This window comes from Prionailurus viverrinus, chromosome D3 (genome assembly GCF_022837055.1).
Source record: "Prionailurus viverrinus isolate Anna chromosome D3, UM_Priviv_1.0, whole genome shotgun sequence".
NCBI lineage: Eukaryota > Metazoa > Chordata > Mammalia > Carnivora > Felidae > Prionailurus > Prionailurus viverrinus.
In genome coordinates, this window is record NC_062572.1 from 18,885,655 (window position 1) to 18,900,161 (window position 14,507).

The following is a 14,507-nucleotide window of genomic DNA, read 5'->3' on the forward strand; positions in this document are numbered from 1 at the left end:
TCGCTAATGTCCCTTTGCAATTTTCTTTCCCTTGTGTTAACTTCTGTGGTTACACAACTTGACTTACACCTTGAAAGGACGAATCGATGGAAAGAGAACTCCCCCTGGGAACCTGGCACGGGGCAAAATCCTGCTGGGGACTCAGGAATGGTCGCAGCAGGGACGGGATCAGGAATGGGTGAGCTGAGCTGCCTGCTCTGGAGCCAAGCCCCTTGGGGTTCAAATCCCGGCTTCCCTCCCAGTTTCCGCGTGACCTTTCGTCTGCTTCTCTTCCTTTTCCAGCTAAACTGAGTCCACGGAGGAAATCGAAGAGCTAATACATGTTTGCTGATGAGCACGGCACCAGGCAGATGAAAGTCCTCAAGACATGGGGCTGTTGTACCTGTTACTCCAACTCCGAGGGAGGTGCTTCGGGAATTTTTCTCTAGATGTCAGGAGTCAGTGGGGAGAACGTGCAGGACTCACAGAGACCTGAATTCGGTCCCAGTGCCCGCAGGACTGAGGTCTCCTGGACAAGCCTCGTCCCCAGCTGCTTCCTGCTGAACCCCTGGTGCCCAGAGTCACCAGGGAGCTGTTTTCATGAATGAAAAGCAGACTCCAGTTCTCCATCTGTGTAAGTGCGGGGGGGGGGGGGGGGGGGGGCCTGAATGCTGACCTCAGCATCTTTCCCTCCCCAAACCCACCCCCCAGCCTCCATGTGTCCCCTCTGCAGAGGATGGTGTCCCCATCCAGCCAAAAACCTTTGTGACACCCTTGTCCTTGCCTCCTACAGCCACCGCCAGCATTTCCTATTCAATCCCTCTCCCACTCCCTGTGTCCACTGCCACCCCCCTGGCCCAAGACCCCTGCCTGGCTTCCACCAGGCTCTCAAGCTTTCCTTCAATCCACACAGCAGCTGGAGTGGTCACCTCAGATTACAGCGTTGACCACAGTGAGCCACAGGGCCTTTGAACAGGCTGTCCCTTCATCCCCTCCATGGTCTTTCCTTCTCTTTTTATCTGGTTAACTGCAACTCATTCAGATTCAGCCTATCACCTCTTCCAGGAAGCTCTCCCAGATTTTCCTGACTAGGTCAGATCCTCCAACATAGCCGCTCGTTGGCACACATTACAGATTACAACTGTTTTTATTCCTGTGATTGCTTGATCAATGTTGATCTCACCCAGGAAACTGTGAGCAACCTGGACAGTGTTGTGTCCACTTCATTCACCACTGTTTGCCCCGTGCCCAGCACAGCATCGGATGAGCTGATCGCCGCATGTAATTCCAAACCACAGATCACCGAAAGGGGCTTGTGCAGAGCATGGAATCATACCTTGGATTTGGGTTTCCGCACCCCCAGACCCAGGCTATAGCGGGGTTGGGGGCTGCCAGCCTGGGTCCTGGGATGAGATGCCAACAGCAAGATCTTCCCAGAAACGCCAAGGGACACGCAGTTCCAGGACTCCACCACCAGGTGGCGAAGTGGCTCTGCCCTGGGAGCCACCAGGGGAAGGGGGACTAAGTAAATATGTCGCATTGGAGGGTTGTCAAACTTTGAGGGGTGGTGGCCACAGACTCCCCTGAGAATCAGATCAGCTCATGAGCCTCTGACTAGAAAATCATGCGGCGGCGGATCCAGGCTTTGCGGGGTTTGGGGGTACTGTTTATGAAAAGAAACATGCAATTATGAAATCAGAATTAGCTCCAGGGCCTTAGAAGGGGCCAGAGCAAGCGAGCAGCCCTACAGATGGCTTAATTTGCGTCAGGGACCTCCTGGTTAATGCCCCTCTACACATGCACTATTCTCTGCAGATTCAGGGGACCCCCCCCTCACCCCTGCTCATGCACACAGATACGCTTTCCTGGGGGTCCTTTGCCCGGGCGAAAAGCCTCTGACTCGGTCCTGAACTCAGGAGAAGCTGGAGCCTTGCAAGCCCAGCCTGGAGCTGCACTGTCTCGCTGATGACTCGGGTTTGCTCTACCCCGAGGTTTCCCTCTTGTGCCTAATGAACTTGGGGAGGGGCTTGGAGGGGCCGTTTGGTCGGGGCTTAAATGTGGGGTTACCTCCAAATGAGATTATTCACGTAGTCACTGACACCCTCCGGGGGCAGGTCGGACCTGCCGCCCCAAGCTGCGGCAACCCTAAGCTCGTGCCACAAACGAGCCACATGGTCTGGCTGGGCACCACGAAGGAATATTTTTTATAAGTCCAGTCATTCTCCTCTGACCGCCATGACGATACTGCACAGTATCATTCTGGTGTTCAAAGAATCTGGCCGATAGGGGCGCCTGGGTGGCACAGTCGGTTAAGCGTCCGACTTCAGCCAGGTCACGATCTCGCGGTCCGGGAGTTCGAGCCCCGTGTCAGGCTCTGGGCTGATGGCTCAGAGCCTGGAACCTGTTTCCGATTCTGTGTCTCCCTCTCTCTCTGCCCCTCCCCCGTTCATGCTCTGTCTCTCTCTGTCCCAAAAATAAATAAACGTTGAAAAAAAAATTAAAAAAAAAAAAAAGAATCTGGCCGATAAAGGCATACGTGAAAAATGTACCGCTGCCCAGGTCACCCCGTTTGGGCACTTCATTTACCTGAAGTACTCGAAGCCTCAAAAAATGGGGCCCCTCACCTCCCCGAAGCTTCATCAGCCCCAAGCCACAGACTGCCGCCGGCCTTCTTGAGACTGGACCTCCCTTGTGGCAGGTGCCACCGTTCTTAACATTTTACGTTGATTTGTGGGGTCACTTGGCCAGTGAATTACGGCTCCTCAACCTGGTACCTGGCACGTAGCAGGTGGCTGACGCGGGCCCAGGGGCTCACAGGCCAACTTTGCCAATTTGTAGGGGAGGCCTGGGCGGCAGAGGGAGCTGAGGCCCCGAGGTGACGAGGCTGAAGGGTGAGCCCTCTGGGCTGGGAGAAGTCCAGGGCAGTGGTGACTGCGGCCTCAGCCTAGGGAGGGGAGTCCGAAAGCTGGGTGGGGGTAGGGCAGAGCCCAGGAGCAGAAGCAGGAATATTCGTTCTGCCAGGACTATGCTAGTATTCCCTAGTTTACGGACGAGGACATTGCGGCTCAGGGAAGCCATATATCTGTAAGCGGTGGAGGTGGGATTCGAACCCAGGTGAGTGGACTCTGCTTACCTCTGACACTGACCTTTCCATAATTGAAGGCTGAAAGAATGAACGAGGGTAGCCAAAGCTACCTTACGAGAGGTAGTAATATGTGAGTAAAACGGCGAAGGACACAAGGGTCAGACTCCCTATCCAGTGCTCTTCGTGGCCAGTGCAGCCCATTGACCCAGGGGAAGACGCTAAGAGGAAAGGTGGCCCCCAATGCCAGGCCTCCCCAACCCCCGGTGGCCCGCCCATTACCCCCACCCGGGTGGCTCACCCCGGAACTCCTCGTCAGTCAGGCGCTTCTTGTGGGTCAGCAAGAAGGGAAGCAGCCCATCCAGGTCAGTAGTAGAGCCCCGGGACACGATGTCAAAGAGGATAGGCCGGTTGAAGACTTTAAGGATGGGGGGCGGCTGGGGTGCAGGAGCTTTGGGGCTCTGCGGCTGCTTCCTGGAGGTGGGGGAAGGCAGGGTGATGGGAGGGCTCATCCCCCGCCCACCCCGCTGTCTCTGGCCTGAGGGGCCCAGGGGTGGTGGGGGGTGGAAGGGGGCAGCTAGAGCCCTAGGGTGGAACCAGACCGAGGGGAGGGATGGCTGGAGAAACAAAAGAATGTTTTATCCCAACAAAGTCTACCTAGTGCCTACCGTGTGTTAGGTGGAAACAGACAAAAGAAACAAGCCTACCCATCCATCCACCCACCCACCCATCCATTCATCCACTCTTCCATTCGTCAGTTAGTGAGTATGTACTAAGCCAGAGACGGAAAGAGACACAGATAGTGAGAAAATAAAGGAGGAACACCAGACTGAAAGATAAAGCAACTCATTCATTTATTCAACCACTCGCTCATTAATTTATTCATTCAACAGACTTTTGAGAAAAATGAGCACATAGGTGCCTGGTTCAAGGCCCACCACACAGTGAACACTCAATACGCGTTAGCGGACATTGCTTTGTTATTTAGCGCCCACTGTGTGTCCGCAGCCTGCATGTGTGTTTGAAACACTGAGCTGCAGGGGCAGGTAGAGACAGGACGCGACCCACAGGGGGCTGGGAGTGGGGAAGCAGAGAGACAGAGTAAGGGAAAAAATGGATAGTCCTTTGGTCATTCGACAAACACTAACTGGGCACCTACTGTGTGCTAGGTTTTAACAGACAAAGAACTGGGAGCAGCGTGAGCCCAGGGGGCTCCACGAAGGACAAGAATGCTCTCAGCCACGTCTCCACCCACCCAGTGCCTGGTGCATACGGGGCACACTAAGAATCTGTTAAATGAACGGAGGAAGACAGAAACGGAGACAGTGTAGGGAGCCGAGGAGAGAGGAGGGGAGCCGAGGGGGAGCAGGGACAGAGGCGGGCAGGCAGGAGGGGAGACTGAGGTCAGGCTGTGGGGCAGCAGAGGGGCTGAGGGGCAGGGAGAGCCGCTGGCAGGCCAGGCGACGGGGACAGCTGCTCTCCTTCCTTCCTCTGCCTGGGCCCCAGACCACCCCCCCACCTTGAGGCAGGGCTCCAGCGGCAGGGTGCCAGGGCAGGGCTGCCCCCCCTGAGGATGAGGGCACAGACCGATATAATCCTGAGAGCACCTGGGAAGCCCCCATTTCATCCTCTCCCGACCTGTGAACTTGGAACCAAAAAACGAAACGGGAAGGACACCCTCACACCCACACCACACTAGGTGGTGCTTGGGTCTCCGGAGACTTCAGCCACACCCCCAGTTCCTGCAAGGCCCCTCCAAAGTCACTAGCCCTGACTGTCTGGGGTAGGGGCGGGGTGAGGCCCGAAGGAGGGGGTTGGGAAGGGAAAGGGGGGCACGGGGCCCACCAAGCTTCCAGCCGGACCTGGAAGAGATGGGGACACCGGGGCGCTTTGCTGTCCTCTGAGCACAGGTGGAACCGATTGTCCAGCAGCGTGCGGACGGCTGTGAGATCTCGGTCTTTGGGCACACCCAGCCTCTTCAGCCTCGGGCCCTGGTACATGCACTTCCATCCACTGGAACACCACCCTCACCCCGTGTGGCTGCCCCTTCTCATCCCTTAGCTTTGCGCTTAAACGTTGACTCCTCCAAGAAGCCCTCCTGGAATACCTTGCCCGTATCAGCTCCCCTCTCTGCCTCAGCACCTCCCCCAACTCGAACTGTGTGTTCACGTGCCCATTTGCTTGCTTATCGCCTGCCTCACCTTCCACAATGAAGGTAGCAGTGGAGGCTACTCAGCGTCTGAACTCTGTAGGAACGGTACCTGGTCTGGCTCACCCCTGGAGCCACGGGGCCGACCCCCCTGCCAGGCACGTGGTGGGTGCTTGAGAAACATCCACTAAACGAATCGGTGACTCAGTGAACAAAGAAAGGAGACAGCTCCTGACCAAGCAAGGGCTTCATCCAAGGGCATAAATGAGTCTGTGATCAGCAAGGAGGACAGACAAGGACCAGGCAACAGGCCATCTCCAGACTTCAAGACTGTCCTACAGACACACACAGAAGCCTGAGAGGGGTTCTTAGGGGTTTTCGCGGGGGGACAGCTGGATAGACAGATGACAGATGGGGAGGGAGATATCTGATGAGTGGATGATGGACGGGTGGACAAGTGGACGAGCAGGTGGACAGACAGGTAGCTGGATGAATGACCGAGGAGATGACGGATGGATGGACAGACGGGTGAACAGACAAGTGTATGGAAAAGTGGACAGGTGGGCGAACAGGTAGGTGGATGGATGGACGGGCGGACGGATTCAACACAGAGGAGACCATTGGCCAGGCAGCCAGCAATACTCACTCGATGACCTTCTTCCTCCACCGCCTGTTGTCGCTGGGGTGATGACGATAGGTGCCATAGTCAAAGAGCGAGTCCATGGGTGCCTTCTTGGGTCCAGGCACCACCGAGGACTCATACAGGGTGGACTCCAGCAGGTCAATGGGGTTGGGCACCCCCTTGCGGAAGGCACCCTGGAACTTCATGCGCAGATTTGGTCGCCCATCACCTGGCCCAGCGGGGCGGCTGGTGTCAGCCGGGGAGGGGGAGGGGGAGCCATCCTCCCCTTCAAACAGGTTGGCCAGAGAAGAGAGCGGGAAGGCCTCAGCCCCGGGGGTCCCGCTCTCGTCCCCGGGGGTCTCAGCCACCTCCCCGGGCCCTACGTGGGGGCCTCCGCTGGGATCCGCCATGCTGACCGGGGACCCGTCTGCGCTGCTTGGCCTGTAAGGGAACGGGAGGGGAGTCAGGCGGAGCCTGGCCAGGGGTGGGGGCTCCAGGAAGCCCCCTCCCACGTGGGCAAACAGCACGGCTGCCAGCTGCTTCAAAGCCACCGTTGTAATGACAGGGGTGCGGGGTGACCACTCCCAGATGTGGTTGGCTGGCAGCCCCAGGCAAGAGCTACAACAGGAGCCTCTTTTAGGGACCTGGAAACGTAAACGGGCCTCAGGTCCAGCTACCCCGGGCATTAGGTGGAGAGAGGAGGAAGGTCCTCAGAGTCATCCTGGGACCCCAGACCCGGAGCCTGGGGCTTACTCCCAACCAACCCCACCAGCTTCAGAGCCCCGCAGAGCAGGGTTCAAATCCAGGCTCCACACTCCGCAACTGTGTGGCACTGGGCAAGCTGACATTTCACGGCCTCGGTTTTCTCATCTGTAAAATGGGGACGTCCAGGCAGAGAGCATGCATTCCCGTGGTCAGTGCCTGGCACACAGTAAGCACTAAAACGTAACCATTAAATGCATGCTTCGGGCCCTGCAGGTGCTCAGCAAACAGGTGCAAACCCACTGTGTGAGCCAGCATTACTCCGTCTCTCCTAGGGCCATCCTTATGACTCCCATTTTGAAGAACAGCAAACTGAATTTCCAAGACTATAGCTAACTTCCCACGGTGCAAAAACTCTGCTTCCCAGCGCCGAGTGCCGGTCCCTCCCCTCCCCTGTTGGCCTGCCTATCCCCTACCCATCTGTGTTCCCAGCTCAACTGTCCCTTCCTCTGGGAAGCCCTCCCTGACCATCTGTCCGTGGGATTAGTTCATTCCTGGGCCGTGAGCACCAGGAGGCAGGGAACGCATCTGTCCTTGTTCACTCCTGCATCCCCAACACCTAGAAAGGTACCGCGCGGATGAAGGTATAATTCGTTCCCCCCGTTTCTCAGATGGAGAGACTGGAGGTTTTTGTTTTTGCTTTTAATTTTTTTTTTTTAATGTTTATCTTGTGAGAGAGAGACAGAGACAGAGTGTGAGTGGGGGAGGGGCAGAGAGAGACAGAGACACAGAATCCGAAGCAGGCTCCAGGCTCTGAGCTGTCAGCACGGAGCCCAATGAGGGGCTCGAACTCACAAACCGCGAGATCATGACCTGAGCTGAAGTCGGACGCTCAACCGACTGAGCCACTCAGGCGCCCCAAGAGACTGGAGCTTTAAGAGGGGCAGTCATGCAGCTTGTAGGGAGAAGAGCTGGACTTGAACCCAGGTCTCTCCAGCTCTGGGCCCGACCGCTAACCAGGAGCAAGGACAGGGAGGCGCAAAGCCCTGGCAGGCCCCTGCCCTCTGCGGCACACTGCTCAGTGGGCGGGGCTGGGCACTGAGGGCGAGTTTCCTGGAACTTTCACCATCCCACCCGGGCTGCTGGGAGATGTCTGAAAAGCTCTCTTTTCTGTGTCTTCCTCTGCCTGCCCAACACATTAGCAAGGACCAAATAAACACTGGTTCCCACCTTGTTTGTTTTCTGGCTGCCAGGAGGGAAGCCTGGGCCAGAGAGGTGAGGGCAAGAGGCCCCTGTGGGTGGGTACGGCGGAGCATCCCGAGGGTCGGAGCTCCTGCCGGGGATGGGCCCTTTTCTGGGCACCAGTGGGGAGGGAAAGCATGGGCTTTAGGGTTATTCAGGCCTGGGTTCTAAGCTCACTTCCTATGGACATGCAGCATGACCTTGGGAAAGTTGCTTTAGCTCCCGGAGCCTCAGTTTCCTCCCCTTTAAAATGGGTGCAAAGGCAGCAGCGTTTCATAGTTTTGCAGGAAGAAGTAAATGAGGTCGGGCATTCCCAGTGCCAACTCTGGGAATAAGTTGGGGGCTATCGATGATTCTAATCAAAGGAGGAAGGAAAGGTTAGGAGCACAGGTTCTGAAATCAGATACACCTGGTTCCTGTCCTGGTCCTGGTAACTAGCAGCTGTGTGATCTTGGACAAGTCACTTCCTCTCCCTGGGCCTCGGTTTCTCCACCTGTAAAACCGGGGTGACCACACCTCCTCCTATAGATCTTGGGAGATGTCGGATGGTTTTGTTCTGCAGGAGTGGGGGGCATGATGAGGCAGGGACAGGTATCCATTGGGGTGCAGGCATCTGAGGGGGAAGATTATATTTCCCAGGGCCCAGCCCGATCCACCTCATGGGGGACCCAGGGGTCAGGGGAGAGGAGGCATTGGGGCACATGCCTCCGCGGTCAACACCCTCCCAATTACCACACCCCTTCCCCCACTGGAGCAGAGCCAGACGGACAACCCACCTCAGGGAGCTCCCAACCCCCCACCATGCCTGCGCCCCCTCTCCTAAGGAACCCCAACCCAGACGGCATCCAAGGTTTCTGAGGCCTCCATGACAAGGAATCCGAAGTCAGCCAGCCCCAGATTCAAATCTCCTCAGCCGCTCACGCCTCACTGGTAGCCTCAGGCAAGGCACACGTGACCATTATTAGCGTTTAGTTACAACGAATAATCATGACGACAATGCACAGGAGAGTCCCCACCACAAGGAGGGATCCAGGCCCAGAAATATCAATAGTGCTGAGACTGAGAAACCCTGCCCTGGAGGGAGGTACGGCTCTCATTCCCACTTAACAGAGGAGGAAATGGAGGATCAGAGAGGTTAAGTGGCTTGCCTGCGGCCACACAGCAGGTTAGCGACAGAGCCAGGATTCAAATCTGCACACTTGGCTACAAAGCTTGGGCTACCCTAACCCCTCAGTTGACTGGGCAAGGGCCGGCGGCCAGGCACAGCGCCGGGCACCTGCAGGATCATGTGTGAGCTGTACAACCTGAGAGTCTGGGAGCTAAGGATTATTACTACCAGCCTGGGCTAATTTCTCTGAGCCTCCGTTTCTCCACCTGTAAAATGAGGGTCGTAATGACAGCATCTGTCCCATAGGACTGCTGTGACATAAGGCAGGTCACCTGTCTCTCGGGCACCTAATAAGCACTTGATGAGCACTTTAATCGTCATCGTCACCGGCGTGGTACAGCGTGTTCACCTGTCCTCCTCACCCCCCTCCGCGCGCACACACACACACACACACACACACACACACACACACACCCTGCTCTGCTGCTTGCTCTGTGGCAATTCTTTCCGCGTGGTACAGCGTGTTCACCTGTCCTCCTCACCCCCCTCCGCGCGCGCACACACACACACACACACACACACACACACACACACCCTGCTCTGCTGCTTGCTCTGTGGCAATTCTTTCCGCAAATGCTACCCTGTTCTCTGTGGTCAGGGAGAGTTCACTCCCTGTTCTAATTTGCCCTGTAGCCTATTATTACACGTTCCAAAGCAATGCCAGACTTGGGAGAGAAGGGGGGTGCGGGCAGGGAGAGAGGCTGCGAGTCCTCGTGGGTCTCCTCAGCGTGTGAATGTCGCGCAAGCTTATTCGCGTCCTTCCGCGTCTTTCCCCGTGTGGTGTGCGCATGCGTATGCCCGCTGTGAGCCCACCGGGGCCCACCCCTACCTAGACTCACCCCTACCCGGGACCCACCCCTACCCGGGGCCCACCCCTACCGGGGATTTTTGCAGCGGGCGGCACCCAGCTGGCAGCAGGGCGCTGGGGGCTCAACTAAGGACGTTTATGCCTCAGTGGGAACCTCCCCACACACTGCGCATCACCACTGCATTCACTTCAAGCGGTGGAATCACACATCTTAAGCACAGAGCACGTCTTCTGAATATAAAAACCAGACTGCAGTCCACGCAGAGGGTGGTAGGACAGGATGAAGGGGGGGGGGGGGGTCTGAATCTCAGGGCCCAAGGAGCAGGATTAGAAACCACTCATCTATTCGTTTATTGACCAAATATTTAGTGAGCACCTACAGGGTGCCAGGTGCAGGGGACATAGATGGGAACAGACCTGAGAAAAACCCCCGCCCTCCCGGGGCTGGCCTTCCGGTGGGGAACAGAGTAAACAGCCAGACAAACCAAGAAGCAGAGTCATGTCCAGTGGTGTTCAGAACTGTGTAGACCAGAGGGGCTCAGGAGTGCTGAGTTAAGGGGTGCAGAGGTTCTGAGCAGGGTGAGGAGATACAGTGATGAGCCAAGGTCCCCAAGCCTCCCTCTCTGCCCTGACAGAGGTCCCAGGCTCTAAAGGATCTGGGGACTCAGTGAGGATGGCCAAACCCACTCCCTCTCCCCCGAGGAGGAGCCCCTGGAGGGAGCTAGTGGGGCATGGAAAAAGTGTGCCTTTTCATCAAACAGATCAGGGGGTCGGCTCCCATACCCACTGCTCATCAGCTGCGTGAGCTTGAGTTAAGTGACTTAACCTCCCTGGGCCTTGCTCTCCTCACCTGTCCATGGGGATCTTAACTGGGTCGTTGTGCGAATTATACAGGTTGAGTCAAGCACCTGGCACGGAGTAAGCCCTCAATAAATAGCGAACTACACGTTCCATGAACGGCAGGCACCTTCTCTCTGAGAATCTCAGACCCAGTGGGGGCGGGGGCCTCCTGCACCATCTGCCTGCCCCCTCCCCGCGCGGAAGGTGGAAGAAGGAGCCCATCCTCACCATTACCCGTGGCTTTGCCTGATCTCATGGAAACCCTGGCACATATTTGTCAAATCCCATCCTCCTGATTCCATGACCCAGGAAAGCTGCTTAAATCTGGTGGCAAGTTTGGGCGTGCAGGGCCACTCCACCCCAGGGAGAAGAATTCCAGGGAGCTAGTTCCTCTCCGTTCCCTCCCTCCTGGGATCGATTCACTCCAACGGGCATCTGTTGAGTGCCACCTGTTTGCAGGGCGCCCAGGGAAACATAAAAGAATGGAGCTTCGTAAGAGTCTGGGAGAGGGGGCGGCAGAGGGATTTTTCCTTCTCCAGACCTTGGCCAGGGCTGTCCCCTCTTTCCCCCCTGGCTGGGTCCCCTTGCTCAGGTCCCCCTCTTCACAGGCACTTCCTGTGAAAAGCCTCCTTGACCTCCAGTCTAAACCAGCTTCCTTGTTCCTCTTTCTGAGAGCAAACTACACCTCCCTTTATAGCTCTTCCCAGGATTAAACTTGTGCATTTACTTGTATTATTCCTTTATTCATCTTTGCTCTTCTCTGGAGTTTTAGTTCCACGAGGGAGGGACTACTTTGAGTCTGTTGTTTCCCCAGCATCCAGCACGGGGCTGAGGCAGAATGGGACGTCGATAAATACTTGCTTTCGTAAACTGTAAGGCAGGGTCTTTCTGAAGCCCCCGGAGGGTGCTTGCAGATCCTTTGACAGGGATGGGGACAGGCTGCAAGGAGGAGGGGGTCTGGCCTGGGCCTGACAGCTGGGACAGAGACAGCAAGGTCCAAAGTGTGGGGACAAGAGAGCATAGAAGGCACGGGGGACTGATGTGGCCTGAAGCAGGGGAGGAGGAAGGTGGAGGAAGAAAAGATGGGTAGGTGGGTGGGAAGAAGGCAGAGCAGGCGGGGGGGGGGGGGGGGTAGTATAGGGCTCCCAGACAGACCCAGGGCACTTCCTCCCCCCTCCAACCTGGGGCTCTATGCCGCATCTTTGGGGCCCCCATTTCCTGCAGTCCCCTTGGAATAAACACGCCTGTGAGCACCAGTCATTCCAGGTCAGTCTTGGAGGGGCGGTGTGGGTGGGGAAAGGGTTAAGAAAACAGGGCTCCCGGAGAGAAAACACCAGCTCTGTCCAACCCCCACCCCCACCTTCCAGGTGAGGAAACTGAGGCTCAGAGAGGTAGAGTCACTCCGACAGTGTTGCCCAGCTCCTGAGAGGGGGAAGCAGGATTCAAACGCATGTGGTCCCAGAACCTGTGCCTTCAGTGGATACTTTACCAAGACTGGGGACTCCCGAAGGGAAGAGTGGAAGGAGGGGGTGGGGAAAGTGGCGCTGGGTGGGTCGTAGGGACCACGGGCCCCGAGGCAGATGGCCAGCTCGCCAGCGGTGCGCCCCTGAGCAAGTCACCTGGCCTTCCTGTGCCTCGATTTCCTCACCTGTACTGGTGATGGTGACAGCACCCACCCCAGGGGACTACTGCGAGGCTGAAATAGGATAGTGCGCGAAATACCGAGCCCGGCACCTGGAGAAGGCACACTCCATAAAGAATGCTGTTGTTAGCGTCCTCGACATCGCTGTATTATTATTATTATCATTGTCATCATCAAAGGGTGGATGAACAGATGTAGGACCAAGGGAGGTATGTATGCCTGCCGGGGAGGGCGGAGTGGCTGGGCCCAGAGCCTGGGACTCTGGCAGCCACCTTGGAGCAGCCGGCTGCGAGCTCGGCCCCTTGGCCAGGCGAAGCTTGCTGCCTGCCAGGCTGTTCGAGGCTCCCTGGCCCCTGGCGGGCGGTGGCCGCAGGGGGCATCACGCCATGCCAGGCACCTTCCCCAGCCAGCCCATATTTACCTAGCAGGTCTCGGCCCAGCCCGCTTCCTGTCTGCTGCACAGCGGCCGCCTGTCCGGCGCAGACAGAGCCCCAGTGTCCTGTAGCCGCCCCCCCCCACCCAGGAGAGCGCCCCTCTGAAGCTCACACCACCCAGGCGGGGCAAGGCTGGGGTGACTCATCAGGCCCCACAGAGGGCAAGGCCATGGGGCCACCGCAGTCACTTGGTCATGCTGCGGGTCCTTGGCTGGAGGGGTCCTGACTGTGCACAAACATCTTCCTGAGCTTTCGCGGGCAGCCATTCACGTCCAAGGGGCCCGAGCCCTGGGGTAGGGGCCGCCAGGAGGTAGTATGGCTCGGTGGTTTTAAGAGCGTGTGCCATGGATCGCAGAAGGCCACACGCTGTCTGATTCCATTTACGTGACATGTCCGGAAGAGGCGAATGCATAGAGACACAGAGCTAGCGGCTGCAGGGGGCAGGAGAGAGCGTGGGGATGGGGACTGCCGAGGGGGAGGGGGTGCTTTTTGGGGTGATGAAAACACACTGGAGCTAGGTGGTGGGAATGTACGTACAACTCCAAATACACTAAAAAACCACTGAATTGCACACTCTGAAAGGGTGAATTGTGTGGTACGTGCACCACATCTCAACTCCCCTTCCTGGCTTGGTGACCTTGGGCAAGTGGGTTCCTTCCCCAAGCCTCAGTTTCCTTGGTGTAACATGGGGATATCGTGGGGCACCTGGGTGGCTCAGTCGGTGAAGCGTCCAACTTCGGCTCAGGTCATGATCTTGTGGTTCGTGGGTTCAAGCCCCGCATTGGGCTCTGTGCTCACAGTTCAGAGCCTGCTTGGGATTCCCTCTCTCTCTCTTTCTCTCTCTCAGTCACTCTCGCTCTCTCTCTCTGCCTCTCCCCTCTGTTTCTCAAAAAAATAAACATTAAAAGAAAAAACCACATGGGATGGTCATGAGGATTAAGAAGGCGTAAAGGGTCCAGCAGAGGGTCTGGCCCAGAGCAGAGGCTCAAGAACATGGTGGCCCTGTCCCAGAGGGCAGGGCAGAGCGGGTGCTTGGACCCAGACTTACTGGCTCCGAGGCCAGGGCTCAGGACCGTGCTTGGAGACCTCGCCTTCCAAAAAGGTCTTCTGGCCCCTCATGTCCTTCTCTCACCATCTCCGGGAGGCCACACAGCCCCGTTTCCCAGCTGGGAGGCTGAGGCCCAGAGGGGACAAGACCCCCACCCGCCCATGCAGGCAGGCGTCCGTCCTCCTCATTCTCTTGCGCAAAAGGCCTGAGGCTGCCAAGTCAGAGGAGGGAGCAGATACCCAGGGAATGAATGGGTTCATCGGGCCTGGGAAGGGAGCCTGACGCAGAGCAGAAAACCAGTCTGAGACCCTCTCTCCGCCCCAGCCCGCCTCACCAACAGCCTGTGCCAACAGCAGGCTGCGTCTCTGGTTAACTGCTTAAAGTCATGGCCGAGGCTGGTGCCTGAGATCCCACCGTTAGCAGGGCCTGCCCTCACTGGTACCTTCCACACAGCACCGTTCTGTCTTAATCCAAGTCATGACTCCAGAAGTTAGATACTAGATATTATTGTCTCCATTCCCACGCGAGTGAACCACGTCCCGGCAGAGTGGAGGCGGGGCGGGGGAGGGGGGCTATTTACCCAACACCCACCAGGCACCGAGCGCCTTTACATCTGCCTCTCCCGTGAGGGAGGCATTATCGTTATCCTCGTCTTACACAGCAGCCAAGCGAGGCGCAGAGAGACAGGGGACCCAGCCGAGGTAGCAACTCAACAAGAAGGGACTGTGGCTAGGATTCCAACCGTTTGCTTTTAACCCCATGTGAGTTCATCGCTTTAGGCTCTACGAAGC

At 57.2% G+C, this 14,507-nt stretch overlaps 1 protein-coding gene across 1 annotated transcript in view; it reads right to left on the bottom strand.

Annotated features, from left to right (window-relative positions):
• TRPV4 (transient receptor potential cation channel subfamily V member 4) overlaps positions 1-14,507 on the bottom strand; it is a 35,603-nt gene that overhangs the window by 15,337 nt on the left and 5,759 nt on the right. The window contains exons 2-3 of the mRNA XM_047828701.1: positions 5,857-6,273; positions 3,363-3,535 (exon numbers count right to left, since the gene is read on the bottom strand). Coding sequence (XP_047684657.1) covers positions 3,363-3,535; positions 5,857-6,242 — 559 coding nt within the window. The 5' untranslated portion in view covers positions 6,243-6,273. The remainder of the gene's footprint in view (positions 1-3,362; positions 3,536-5,856; positions 6,274-14,507) is intronic.